Genomic DNA, 18,222 nt, shown 5'->3' on the forward strand with positions numbered 1-18,222 from the left:
CACCACACAAACCCCACTTTCTCACCACACAAACCACACTTCCACCACACAAACCCCACTTCCACCACACAAACCCCACTCTCACCACACAAACCCCACTTTCTCACCACACAAACCCCACTTTCTCACCACACAAACAAAATAGACAGACACTACAAACAAAAACACAACTCACACACACACACCTCTCCCTACACACACACACACACACACACCTCTCCCCACACACACACACACACACCTCTCCCTACACACACACACACACACACACACACACACACACACCCCCCTACACACACACACACACACCTCTCCCTACACACACACACACACACACACACACCTCTCCCTACACACCACCTCACACACACAGCTCCTACACACACACACACACACACACACCTCTCCCTACACACACACACACACCCTCCCACACACACACACACCTCTCCCTACACACACACACACACACACACACCTCTCCCTACACACACACACCCTCTCCCTACACACACACACCTCTCCCTACACACACACACACACACACCTCTCCCACACACACACACACACAAACACCTCTCCCTAGCACACACACACACACACCTCTCCCCACACACACACACCTCTCCCTACACACACACACACACACCTCTCCCTCACACACACACACCTCTCCCTACACACACACACACACACACACACACCTCCCTACACACACACACACACACACACACACACACACACACACACACACACCCTCCCTACACACACACACACACACACACACACACACCTCTCCCTACACACACACACCTCCCCTACACACACACCCTCCCTACACACACACCCCCTACACACACACTCTCCCTACACACACACACACACCTCTCCCTACACACACCCCCCTACACACACACCACCACACACACTTCTCCACCACACCCCTCCACACCACACACAAACATCTCACTCACTCAAAAAAACCTCACACACAAACCCCACTCACTCACACAAAATACAGACACCACACAGACACAAATCCCACTCACGCACCTCTCACACACACACACACACACACACACACACACACACACACACACACACACACACACACCTCCCTACACACACAAACACCTCTCCTACACACACACACATCTCCCTCACACACACACACACACACCTCTCCCTACACACACACACCTCTCCCTACACACACACACACACACACCTCTCCCTACACACACACACACACCTCTCCCTACACACACACACACACACCTCTCCCCACACACACACCTCTCCCACACACACACACACACACACCTCTCCCTACACACACACACCTCCCTCACACACACACACACCCCTCCCTACACACACACACACCTCTCCCCACACACACACCCTCCTCACACACACACACACCTCCCCACACACACACCCTCCCTCACACACACACACACCTCTCCCTACACACACACACACACACACACACCTCTCCCTACACACACACACACACACACACACACCTCTCCCTACACACACACCTCCCCTACACACACACACACACACACACACCCTCCCTACACACACACACACACCTCTCTCCACACACACACACACACACCTCTCCCTACACACACACACACCCCCCACACACACACACACCTCTCCCTACACACACACACACACCTCTCCCTACACACACACACACACCCTCCCTACACACACACACACACCCTCCCCTACACACACACACACACATCTCCCCTACACACACACCTCTCCCTACACACACACACACCTCTCCCTACACACACACACCCCCCACACACACACCTCTCCCTCACACACACACACACCTCTCCCTACACACACACACCTCTCCTACACACACACACCTCCCTAACACACACACACACCTCTCCCTACACACACACACCTCTCCCTACACACACACACTCCTCTCTCTCTCTCCACACACTCACACAAACAAACCCCACTCTCTCACACACCTCTCACCACACACACTTCTCATCCACACCCCCCTGTCCACACCACCCACAAACATCTCACTCACTCAAAAAAAACTCACACACAAATCCCACTCACGCACCTCTCTCACACACACACACACACACACACACACGAAAAACAAACCCCACTCACTCACACAACATACTCAGACACCACACACAACTCTCCCTCAAAACCCCACAGCTCTCATCACACAAACCCCACTTTCTCACCACACAAACCCCACTTCCACCACACAAACCCCACTGTCTCACCACACAAACCCCACTGTCTCACCACACAAACCCCACGCTCACCACACAACCCCACTGTCTCACCACACAAACACCACGTCTCACCACACAAACCCCACTCTCACCACACAAACACCCACTCTCACCACACAAACCCCACTCTCACCACACAAACCCACACCACACAAACCCCACTCTCTCACCACACAAACCCCACCTCACCACACAAACCCCACTCTCACCACACAAACACCTCCACCACACAAACCCCACTTTCTCACCACACAACACACACAAACCCCACCTCACCACACAAACCCCACTCTCACCACACAAACCACCACACAAACAAAATAGACAGACACTACAAACAAAACACAACTCACACACACACACACACCACTCCCTACACACACACCTCTCACCACACACACACACACACTCTCACCACACACACACACACACACCTCTCACCACACACACACACCTCTCACACACACACACACACACCTCACCACACACACCCACCACACACATCTCACCACACACACACACACACACCCTCTCCCTACACACACACCTCTCCCTACACACACACACCTCCCCACACACACACACACACCTCTCCCTACACACACACACACACCTCTCCCTACACACACACACCCCCACACACACCCTCCCTACACACACACAACCTCTCACACACACACAACCTCTCCCTACACACACACATACTCTCCCCACACACACACACACACCTCCCTCACACACACACACACACACACACACACCTCCCCTACACACACACACACACACACCTCTCCCTACACACACACACCCCCCACACACACACACACACACCTCCCCCACACACACACACCCCCCTACACACACACACTTCCCCCACACACACCCCCCTCACACACACACACACACACACCTCTCCCTATCACACACACACACCTCTCCCTACACACACACACACACCTCTCCCTACACACACACACACACACACACACACACACACACCTCTCCCTACACACACACCACCTCTCCCCACACACACACCACTCCTCCACACCACACACAAACGCCACTCACACACACACACCTCCCTACACAATTACCACACACACACATCTCACCACACACACACACACACACATCTCACACACACACACCTCACACACACACCTCTCCCTACACACACACACACACCTCTCCCTACACACACACACCTCTCCCTACACACACACACACCTCTCCCTACACACACACACACACACACACACACCTCCCCTACACACACAACACACACACAAACACACACACACCCCCCTACACACACACACACCTCTCCCACACACACACACACACCTCTCCCTACACACACACACACACACACACACCTCTCCACACACACCCTCCTACACACACACACACACACCTCCTCCTACACACACACACACACACACCTCCCTACACACACACACACACACCTCTCCACACACACAAACCTCTCCTCTACACACACAAACACACACACCTCTTCCTACACACACACACACACCTCTCCCTACACACACACACACACACACTCTCCCTACACACACACACACACACACACACTCTCCCTACACACACCCTCCTCACACACACACACACACACCTCTCCCTACACACACACACACACACACCTCCCTACACACACACACACACACCCCCCCTACACACACACCCTCCCACACACACACCTCCTCACCACACCCCCACACACACACACACACACACACACACCTCTCCCCACACACACACCTCTCCCTACACACACACACCTCTCCCTACACACACACACACACACACAACTCTCCCTACACACACAAACACACACACACCTCTCCCTACACACACAAACACACACACAACACACACACCTCTCCCCACAACAACACACACCTCTCCCTACACACACACACACACACTCTCCACACACACACACACACCTCCCCACACACACACACACACACACCTCCCCTACACACACACACACACCTCCCCTACACACACACACACACACCCCCTACACACACACACACACACACACCTCTCCTACACACACACACACACACACACCTCCCTCCACACACACACACACACACACCTCTCCCTACACACACACACACACACACCTCTCCCTACACACACACACACCTCTCCCTACACACACACACACACCTCTCCCCTACACACACACACACACCTCTCCCTACACACACACACCTCTCCCTACACACACACACACACCCCTACACACACACACACACACACCTCTCCACACACACACACACCTCTCCTACACACACACCTCCCCCTAACACACCTCTCCCTACACACACACACCCCTCCCTACACACACACACACCTCTCCCTACACACACACACCCCCCACACACACTCTCCCTACACACACTCCCACACACACCTCTCCCTACACACACTCTCCCAACACACACACACACACACACCCCCTTTCACACACACACACCCCCCTCCACACACACACACACACACACACCACTCCCCACACACACCCACCTCTCCTCACACACACACACCACTCTCTCTCCACACCCCCACACAAACCGCTCTCACCACACACACACCTCTCACCACACAAATCCCACCACACACACACATCTCACCACACACACACACACACACATCTCACCACACACACACCTCTCCCTACACACACACACACACACACACACACACACACCTCTACCTACACACACACACACCTCTCCCTACACACACACACACACCTCTCCACACACACAAACCTCCCACACACAAACCCCCCCTACACACACAAACAACACACACACTCCTACACACACACACACACCCTCTCCTACACACACACACACACACCTCTCCTACACACACCCTCCACACACACCCACACACACACACACACACACTCTCCCTACACACACACACAGCTCTCCCTACACACACACACACACACCTCTCCCTACACACACACCTCTCCCTACACACCTCTCCCACACACACACCTCCCCTACACACACACACCCCTCCCTACACACACACCTCTCCCTACACACACACACACACCCCCCACACACACACACACACACACACACACCCTCCTACACACACACACAACTCTCCCCTACACACACAAACACACACACACACACCTCTCCCTACACACACAAACACACACCTCTCCCCACACACACACACACACACACACACCTCTCCCTACACACACACACACCTCTCCCTACACACACACACACACACACCTCTCCCTACACACACACACACACCTCTCCCTACACACACACACCTCTCCCTACACACACACACACCTCTCCCTACACACACACACACACACACACACACACACACCTCTCCCTACACACACACACACACACACACCTCTCCCTACACACACACCTCTCCCTACACACACACACACACACACACACCCCCCACACACACACACACACACCTCTCCCCACACACACACACACACACACCTCTCCCTACACACACAAACACACACACACACACCTCTCCCTACACACACACACACCTCTCCTCACACACACACACACACACACACCTCTCCCTACACACACACACACACACCTCTCCCTTACACACACACACACACACACCCTCCTCCACACACACACACACACACACACCTCCCACACACACACACACACACACACCTCTCCCTACACACACCTCCCCACACACACACACACATCTCTCCCCTACACACACACACACACCTCTCCCTACACACACACACACACACCCCACACACACACACACCTCTCCCTACACACACACACACACCTCTCCCTACACACACACACACACACACCTCTCCTCCTACACACACACACACACAACACACACACACCTCTCCCTACACACACACACACACCTCTCCCTACACACACACACACACCTCTCCCCACACACACACCACTCTCTCTCCACACCCCCCCACAAACCGCTCTCACCACACACACACCTCTCACCACACATACATCTCACACACACCTCTCTCTCTCACACACACACCCACATCTCGCTCACACACACACAAACACCCCACTTTCTCACCACACAAACCCCACTTTCTCACCAAACAAACCCCACTTTCTCACCACACAAACCCCACTTTCTCACCACACAAACCCCACTTTCTCACCACACAAACCCCACTTTCTCACCACACAAACCCCACTTTCTCACCACACAAACCCCACTTTCTCACCACACAAACCCCACTTTCTCACCACACAAACCCCACTTTCTCACCACACAAACCCCACTTTCTCACCACACAAACCCCACTTTCTCACCACACAAACCCCACTTTCTCACCACACAAACCCCACTTTCTCACCACACAAACCCCACTTTCTCACCACACACAAACCCCACTTTCTCACCACACAAACCCCACTTTCTCACCACACAAACCCCACTTTCTCACCACACAAACCCCACTGTCTCACCACACACAAACCCACTGTCTCACCACACAAACCCCACTGTCTCACCACACAAACCCCACCACACAAACCCCACTTTCTCACCACACAAACAAAATAGACAGACACTACAAACAAAAACACAACTCACACACACACACACACACCTCTCCCTACACACACACACACACCTCTCCCTACACACACACACACACACCTCCCCTACACACACACACAAACCTCTCCCTACACACACACACACACACACCTCTCCCTACACACACCTCTCCCTACACACACCTCTCCCCTACACACACACACCTCTCCCTACACACACACACACACACACCTCTCACACACACACACACACCTCTCCCTACACACACACACACCTCTCCCTACACACACACACACACACACTCTCCCACACACACACACACCCCTCTCCCTACACACACACACACACACACCTCTCCTACACACACACACACACACCTCTCCCTACACACACACACACACACACCTCTCCCTACACACACACCTCCCACACACACACACCTCTCCCTCACACACACACACACCTCTCCCCACACACACACACACACACACCTCTCCCACACACACACACACACCTCTCCCTACACACACACACACACCCTCCCCTACACACACACACACACCTCTCCCTAACACACACACACACACACCTCTCATTACACACACACACACCTCTCATTACACACACACACACCTCTCATTACACACACACACACACACACACACACACACCTCTCTACACACACCTCTCCCTACACACACACACACACACCTCTCCACACACACACACACACACACCTCTCCCAACACACACACACACACACACTCCCTCACACACACACACACACCACTCACACACACACACACACCACTCCCTACACACACACCACTCCTACACACACACACACACACACACCACTCCCCACACACACACACCACTCCCCACACACACACACACACCTCTCACCACACACACACACACACACACCTCTCACCACACACACACACCTCTCACCACACACACACACACACCTCCTCACCACACACACACACCTCTCACCACACACATACATCCACACACACACACACACCACTCCCTACACACACACACCTCTCACCACACACACCTCTCACCACACACATACACACACATCTCACCACACACACACTACACATCTCACCACACACACACACACACACCCTCTCCCTACACACACCTCCTCACACACACACACACCTCTCCCAACACACACCCTCCCTCACACACACACACACACACACCTCCTCCTACACACACACACACACACACCACTCCACACACACACACACACACCACTCTCTCACACACACACCACTCCACACACACACACACCACTCTCCCACACACCCCCACAAACCACTCTCACCACACACACCTACCTCTCACCACACACACACACCTCTCACCACACACACCACCTCTCACCACACACACACCTCTCACTACACACATACATCTCACCACACACACACACACACCACTCTCACACACACCTCTCACCACACACACCTCTCACCACACACATACACACACATCTCACCACACACACACATACACCTCACACACACACACATCTCTCACCACACACACACACAACACCACACACACACACATACACCACACACACACACACACACACATCTCACCACACACACACATTACACCACACACACACACACACACACACCTCTCACCACACACACACACACACCTCTCACCACACACACACACACCTCTCACCCACACATCTCTCACCCACACACACACCTCTCACCCACACACACACCTCGCACCCACACACCTCGCACCCACACACCTCTCACCCACTACCACACACACCACACCTCTCACAACACACACACCACACCTCTCACAACACACACACCTCTCACAACACACACACCTCTCACAACACACACATACACACCTACCTCTCACCACACACACACCCACACACCTCTCACCACACACACACACACCTCACCCACACACACCTACCCCTCACACAGACACCTACCTCTCTCACACACACACCTACCTCTCTCACACACACACCTACCTCTCTCACACACACACCCACCTACCCTCACCACACACACACACACCTACCACTCACCCCCACACACACACACACCTACCTCTCACCACACCCCCCCACCCCACCACACACACACACACCTACCCTCTCACCACACACACACACCTACCGCTCACCACACACCTACCTCTCACCACACACACACACCTACCACCACACACCTACCACCACACACACACCTCTCACCACACACATACCTACCTACCTCTCACCACACACACACACACACACACACACACCACACTCTCAACCACACACACACACACACCCACCACCTCTCACCACACACACACACACCAACCTCACCTCTCACCACACACACACACACACACCACCTCTCACCACACACACACACACATACCTCTCACCACACACACACACACCTCTCACCACACACACACACACACACACACCTACCTCTCACCACACACACACACCTACCTCTCACCACACACACACACACACACACACACCCACCTACCTCTCACCACACACACACACACACACCTCTCACCACACCCCCCACACACCTACCTCTCACCACACACACACACACACACCTACCTCTCACCACACACACACACCTACCTCTCACCACACACACACACCTACCTCTCACCACACACACACACCTACCTCTCACCACACATACCTCTCACCACACACACACACTACCTCTCACCACACACACACCTACCTCTCACCACACACACACACACACACACACCTCTCACCACACAACACACACCCTCTCACCACACATACACACACACACACCTCTCCCACACACACCTCTCCCTCCACAACACACACACACACCTCTCCCACACACACCTTTCCCTACACACACACACACACCTCTCCCAACACACACACACACACACACCTCTCCCTACACACACACACACACACCACTCCCTACACACACACACACACACCACTCCCTACACACACACCACTCCCTACACACAAACACACCACTCTCTCTCCACACCCCCCCACAAACCGCTCTCACCACACACACCTACCTCTCACCACACACACACACCTCTCACCACACACACACACCTCTCACCACACACACACCTCTCACTACACACATACATCTCACCACACACACACACACCACTCCACACACACCTCTCACCACACACACCCCACACACACACACACACCACCCTCTCCACACCCCCCCACAAACCGCTCTCACCACACACACACCTCTCACCACACATACACACCTACATCTCACACACACCTCTCTCTCACACACACACCCACATCTCGCTCACACACACACACACAAACACCCCACTTTCTCACCACACAAACACCACACCTTTCACCACACAAACCCCACTCCACCACACAAACACCCCACTTTCTCACCACACAAACCCCACTTTCTCACCACACAAACCCCACTCTCTCACCACACAAACCCCACTTTCCACCAAACAAACCCCACTTTCTCACCACACAAACCCCACCTCTCACCACACAAACACCCCACCTCTCACCACACAAACCCCACTTTCTCACCACACAAACACCCACTTTCTCACCACACAAACCCCACTCTCTCACCACACAAACCCCACTTTCTCACCAAACAAACCCACCTTCTCACCACACAAACCCCACTTTCTCACCACACAAACCCCACTTTCTCACCACACAAACCCCACTGTCTCACCACACAAACCCCACTTTCTCACCACACAAACCCCACTTTCTCACCACACTAACAAAATAGACAGACACTACAAACAAAAACACAACTCACACACACACACACACCACTCCCTACACACACACCTCTCACCACACACACACACCTCTCACACACACACCTCCACACACACACACACACCTCTCACCACACACACACACACACCTCTCACCACACACACACACACACACACCTCTCACCACACACACACAACACACACCTCTCTCACCACACACACACACCTCACACCACACACACACACCCTCACCACACACACACAGCCTCACACACACCTACCTCTCACACGCACCTACCTCTCACCACACACACCTACCTCTCACCACACACACACACACACCACACACACACACACACCTCTCACACACACACACACACTCTCTCACCACACACACACCAACACACACCTCACCTCTCACCACACACACACCTACCTCTCACCACACACACACACCACACACACACCTACCTCTCACCACACACACACACACACCTACCCTCACCACACACACACACCTACCCTCACCACACACACCTACCTCTCACACACCCACCCCACCACACACACACTACCTCTCACCACACACACACACACACACCTACCCTCACCACACACACACCTACCTCTCACCACACACACACACACACCTACCTCTCACCACACACACACACACACCTACCTCTCACCACACACACACCCTACCTCTCACCACACACACACACCTACCTCTCACCACACACACACACACTACCTCTCACCACACACACACACCCACCTCTCACCACACACACCTACCTCTCACCACACACACACCTACCTCTCACACACACACACCTACCTCTCACCACACACACCTACCTCTCACCACACACACCTACCTCTCACCACACACACACACACACCTACCTCACCACACACACACACACCTCACCACACACACACACACCTCTCACCACACACACACACCTCTCACCACACACACACCTCACCACACACACACACACACACACCCTCTCACCACACACACACACACACACACACCTCTCACCACACACACACACACAGACACATCTCACCACACACACACACACACACACACACAGACACATCTCACCACACACACCTCTCACCACACACACACACACCTCTCACACACACACACACACACACCTCTCACACACACACACACCTCTCCACACACACACACACCTCTCACACACACACACACACACACCTCTCACCACACACACACACCTCTCACACACACACCTCTACACACACACCTCTCACACACACACACACCTCTCACCACACACACACACACCTCTCACCACACACACACACACACACACACCTCTCACCACACACACACACACACAGACACATCTCACCACACACACACACACACACACACAGACACATCTCACCACACACACCTCTCACCACACACACACACACCTCTCACACACACACACACACACACCTCTCACACACACACACTGACCTCTCACACACACACACACACACACCTCTCACACACACACACACCTCTCACACACACACACACACACACACACACCTCTCCACACACACACACACACACCTCTCACCACACACACACACCTCTCACACACACACACACACACACACACCTCTCACACACACACACCTCACACACACACCTCTCACACACACACCTCTCACACACACACACCCCACACACACACCTCTACACACACACACCTCTCACCACACACACACCTCTCACACCCCACACACACCTCTCACCACACTCACACACACACACCTCTCACACACACACACACCTCTCACCACACACACCTCTCACCACACACACCTCTCACACACACCTCTCACACACACACCTCTCACACACACCTCTCACACACACCTCTCACACACACTCTCACACACACACCTCTCACCACACACACCTCTCACCACACACCTCTCACCACACACCTCTCACCACACACACTCTCACCACACACCTCTCACCACACGCACACACACCTCTCACCACACGCACACACACCTCTCACCACACGCACACACACCTCTCACCACACGCACACACACCTCTCACCACACGCACCTACCTCTCACCACACGCACCTACCTCTCACCACACGCACCTACCTCTCACCACACGCACCTACCTCTCACCACACGCACCTACCTCTCACCACACGCACACACCTCTCACCACACGCACACACCTCTCACACACACCTCTCACACACCTCTCACACACACCTCTCACACACCTCTCACACACACCTCTCACACACACCTCTCACCACACTCACACCTCTCACACACACACACCTCTCACACACACACACCTCTCACACACACACACCTCTCACACACACACTCCTCTCACACACACACCTCTCACACACACACACCTCTCACACACACACACACACCTCTCACCACACACACACACCTCTCACCACACACGCACACACACACCTCTCACCACACACACACACACACCTCTCACCACACGCACACACACACCTCTCACCACACGCACACACACACCTCTCACCACACGCACACACACACCTCTCACCACACGCACACACACACCTCTCACCACACGCACACACACACCTCTCACCACACGCACACACACACCTCTCACCACACGCACACACACACCTCTCACCACACGCACACACACACCTCTCACCACACGCACACACACACCTCTCACCACACGCACACACACACCTCTCACCACACACACACACACCCCTCTCACCACACGCACCTACCTCTCACCACACGCACCTACCTCTCACCACACGCACCTACCTCTCACCACACGCACCTACCTCTCACCACACGCACCTACCTCTCACCACACGCACCTACCTCTCACCACACGCACCTACCTCTCACCACACGCACCTACCTCTCACCACACACGCACCTACCTCTCACCACACGCACCTACCTCTCACCACACGCACCTACCTCTCACCACACGCACCTACCTCTCACCACACGCACCTACCTCTCACCACACGCACCTACCTCTCACCACACGCACCTACCTCTCACCACACGCACCTACCTCTCACCACACGCACCTACCTCTCACCACACGCACCTACCTCTCACCACACGCACCTACCTCTCACCACACGCACCTACCTCTCACCACACACGCACCTACCTCTCACCACACGCACCTACCTCTCACCACACGCACCTACCTCTCACCACACGCACCTACCTCTCACCACACGCACCTCACCTCTCACCACACGCACCTACCTCTCACCACACGCACCTCACCTCTCACCACACGCACCTACCCTCACCACACGCACTACCTCTCACCACACACGCACCTACCTCTCACCCACACGCACCTACCTCTCACCACACACACACACCTACCTCTCACCACACACACACACCTACCTCTCACCACACACACACACACACCTCTCACACACACACACCTCTCACACACACACCTCTCACACACACACCTCTCACCACACACACACCTCTCACCACACACACACTCCTCACACACACACACCTCTCTCACACACACACATCTCTCACACACACACACACACACTACACACACCTCTCACCACACACACACCTACACACACCTCTCACCACACACACACCTACACACACCTCTCACCACACACACACCTACCTCTCACCACACACACACACACACACACACACACCTACCTCTCACCACACACACCTACCTCTCACCACACACACACACACCTACCTCTCACCACACACACACACCTACCACCACACACCTACCACACACACACACCTCTCACCACACACACACATACCTACCTACCTCTCACCACACACACACACACACCTACCTACCTCACACACACACACACCTACCTCTCACCACACACACACACCTACCTCTCACCACACACACACACACACACACACCTACCTCTCACCACACACACCTACCTCTCACCACACACACACACACACACCTACCTCTCACCACACACACACACCTACCACCACACACCTACCACCACACACACACCTCTCACCACACACACACATACCTACCTACCTCACCACACACACACACACACCTACCTACCTCTCACCACACACACACACCTACCTCTCACCACACACACACACACACACACACAACCTACCTCTCACCACACACACACACACACACACCTACCTCACACACACCTACCTCTCACACACACACACACACACCTACCTCTCACCACACACACACACACCTACCTCTCACCACACACACACACACCTACCTCTCACCACACACACACACACACCTCTCACCACACACCATCTGAAGTGTAATGTGACAGGAACACAAAGCAAGCTGGAATGCTCTTCTCCTTTTCTCATCCCCTACTTTACCTCTACACAACCATTACCAGGACTACACTGTCACCCTTCACTGGAAACAACAGTTACAATGAAGTACCTGGACCTTTAAAGTGTCACTTCACACAGTTTTACATGTTGCCTTATTTTTCACTCTGATTATAGTGGATCCCCACCAAACTGTTCTCCTGGTTTCATTCGAGAAAATTGGGAGACATTTTGCTGAGTCATCACATGCCATTGACTATAATGCAATATGGAAATATGTCTGAAGCATATTAGAAAACACCAACTAAATGAAGTCTCTGCACTACATGCACACCAACTAAATGAAGTCTCTGCACTACATGCACACCAACTAAATGAAGTCTCTGCACTACATGCACACCAACTAAATGAAGTCTCTGCACTACATGCACACCAACTAAATGAAGTCTCTGCACTACATGCACACCAACTAAATGAAGTCTCTGCACTACATGCACACCAACTAAATGAAGTCTCTGCACTACATGCACACCAACTAAATGAAGTCTCTGCACTACATGCACACCAACTAAATGATGTCTCTGCACTACATGCACACCAACTAAATGAAGTCTCTGCACTACATGCACACCAACTAAATGAAGTCTCTGCACTACATGCACACCAACTAAATGAAGTCTCTGCACTACATGCACACCAACTAAATGAAGTCTCTGCACCACATGCACACCAACTAAATGAAGTCTCTGCACTACATGCACACCAACTAAATGAAGTCTCTGCACTACATGCACACCAACTAAATGAAGTCTCTGCACTACATGCACACCAACTAAATGAAGTCTCTGCACTACATGCACACCAACTAAATGATGTCTCTGCACTACATGCACACCAACTAAATGAAGTCTCTGCACTACATGCACACCAACTAAATGAAGTCTCTGCACTACATGCACACCAACTAAATGATGTCTCTGCACTACATGCACACCAACTAAATGATGTCTCTGCACTACATGCACACCAACTAAATGAAGTCTCTGCACTACATGCACACCAACTAAATGATGTCTCTGCACTACATGCACACCAACTAAATGAAGTCTCTGCACTACATGCACACCAACTAAATGAAGTCTCTGCACTACATGCACACCAACTAAATGATGTCTCTGCACTACATGCACACCAACTAAATGATGTCTCTGCACTACATGCACACCAACTAAATGAAGTCTCTGCACTACATGCACACCAACTAAATGAAGTCTCTGCACTACATGCACACCAACTAAATGAAGTCTCTGCACTACATGCACACCAACTAAATGATGTCTCTGCACTACATGCACACCAACTAAATGAAGTCTCTGCACTACATGCACACCAACTAAATGGTTTCTCTGCACTACATGCACACCAACTAAATGATGTCTCTGCACTACATGCACACCAACTAAATGATGTCTCTGCACTACATGCACACCAACTAAATGAAGTCTCTGCACTACATGCACACCAACTAAATGAAGTCTCTGCACTACATGCACACCAACTAAATGAAGTCTCTGCACTACATGCACACCAACTAAATGAAGTCTCTGCACTACATGCACACCAACTAAATGAAGTCTCTGCACTACATGCACATCAACTAAATGATGTCTCTGCACTACATGCACACCAACTAAATGATGTCTCTGCACTACATGCACACCAACTAAATGAAGTCTCTGCACTACATGCACACCAACTAAATGGTTTCTCTGCACTACATCTTTTAAAGAAATGCTCCACTGTGCTATAAATCGATGTTGGAATGATTCCGTTTACAACAACAAAAAGATGCAACTATGGATTTATGGGACAGTGGACCATTTAAAAATAAATAATTACAAATTGTTGAGAGATAATGTTGATGATGTAATACTTTGTTCGTTTGGAGCATTTTATAACAAGCTTGAGACAGTTTCCCAACGTAGTCAGAGTGTTGACCAGAACAACGTAGTCAGAGTGTTGACCAGAACAACGTAGTCAGAGTGTTGACCAGAACAACGTAGTCAGAGTGTTGACCAGAACAACGTAGTCAGAGTGTTGACCAGAACAACGTAGTCAGAGTGTTGACCAGAACAACGTAGTCAGAGTGTTGACCAGAACAACGTAGTCAATGCCAAGTGTTAACTCAGAAATATTTGTCTACCAATTTTCTCTGTAATGAAACAAAATATAAAAACATCGTTTGAGGGATCAACTACAAGCACAGAAAGAGTGAAAATAAGTATACATGTAGAATTTGGTGACAAGTCTCGTAACTCTCATAACCCCGGCTCAAAGGTCACCAGACTTCAAGTCCACACAAGTGTCTCCTCTCCAGACCACTGCTAGACTGGTCTACGAAGTGGCTGTGTGGGTGTGTAATCTATTTGGAGCTGGTCGAGCAGCACATCATAAGATGACAGGGGCACTGGTACCCTCTCTCTCCACAGACCCAGATGTCTGGGAGGGTGTGCCTCACCTCTTTCTTCCCCATGCGTATGGACAGGATCTTCTCCACCACGGGCCCCTCTGTCTCCACCTCCTACAGTCACACAGATTGAACAACATTAGCACAGTCCAATGGAATGAAGAGCAATGAGCACAAACCTACTCACACATTTTCTCTGTGGAACGCATGCACACCTGCACACATTGTGGGTGCTGACCTGCTGTTCAGAGTTGGTGAAGGGCGGCTTGGGAGCGGTGGAAACATCTCCATCATCGTCTGAGATCCTGAACTCAAGTTCCTCTGTATAGCGCTTCCTCTTCACCTGACGACTGGAACGACGCTCTATAGAGAGCGAGGGTGAGGAGAGAGAGAGGGGTGAGGAGAGAGCGAGAGCGAGGGGTGAGGAGAGAGCGAGAGAGAGGGACGAGGAGAGAGAGAGAGCGAGAGAGAGGGGTGAGGAGAGAGAGAGAGAGGGGCGGTGAGGAGAGAGAGAGACGTGAGGAGAGAGAGAGAGAGAGAGGGGCGGTGAGGAGAGAGAGAGACGTGAGGAGAGAGAGAGAG

At 52.4% G+C, this 18,222-nt stretch overlaps 1 protein-coding gene across 1 annotated transcript in view; it reads right to left on the reverse strand.

Moving 5' to 3' along the window:
* Positions 1-18,009, reverse strand: part of LOC106598783 (chromodomain-helicase-DNA-binding protein 7) — a 79,620-nt gene extending 61,611 nt beyond the window's left edge. The window contains exons 1-2 of the mRNA XM_045714589.1: positions 17,879-18,009; positions 17,692-17,754 (exon numbers count right to left, since the gene is read on the reverse strand). Coding sequence (XP_045570545.1) covers positions 17,692-17,706 — 15 coding nt within the window. The 5' untranslated portion in view covers positions 17,707-17,754; positions 17,879-18,009. The remainder of the gene's footprint in view (positions 1-17,691; positions 17,755-17,878) is intronic.
* Between the last annotated feature and the right edge of the window lie 213 nt (positions 18,010-18,222).

Source organism: Salmo salar, chromosome ssa03 (genome assembly GCF_905237065.1).
Source record: "Salmo salar chromosome ssa03, Ssal_v3.1, whole genome shotgun sequence".
Classification (NCBI taxonomy): Eukaryota; Metazoa; Chordata; class Actinopteri; order Salmoniformes; family Salmonidae; genus Salmo; species Salmo salar.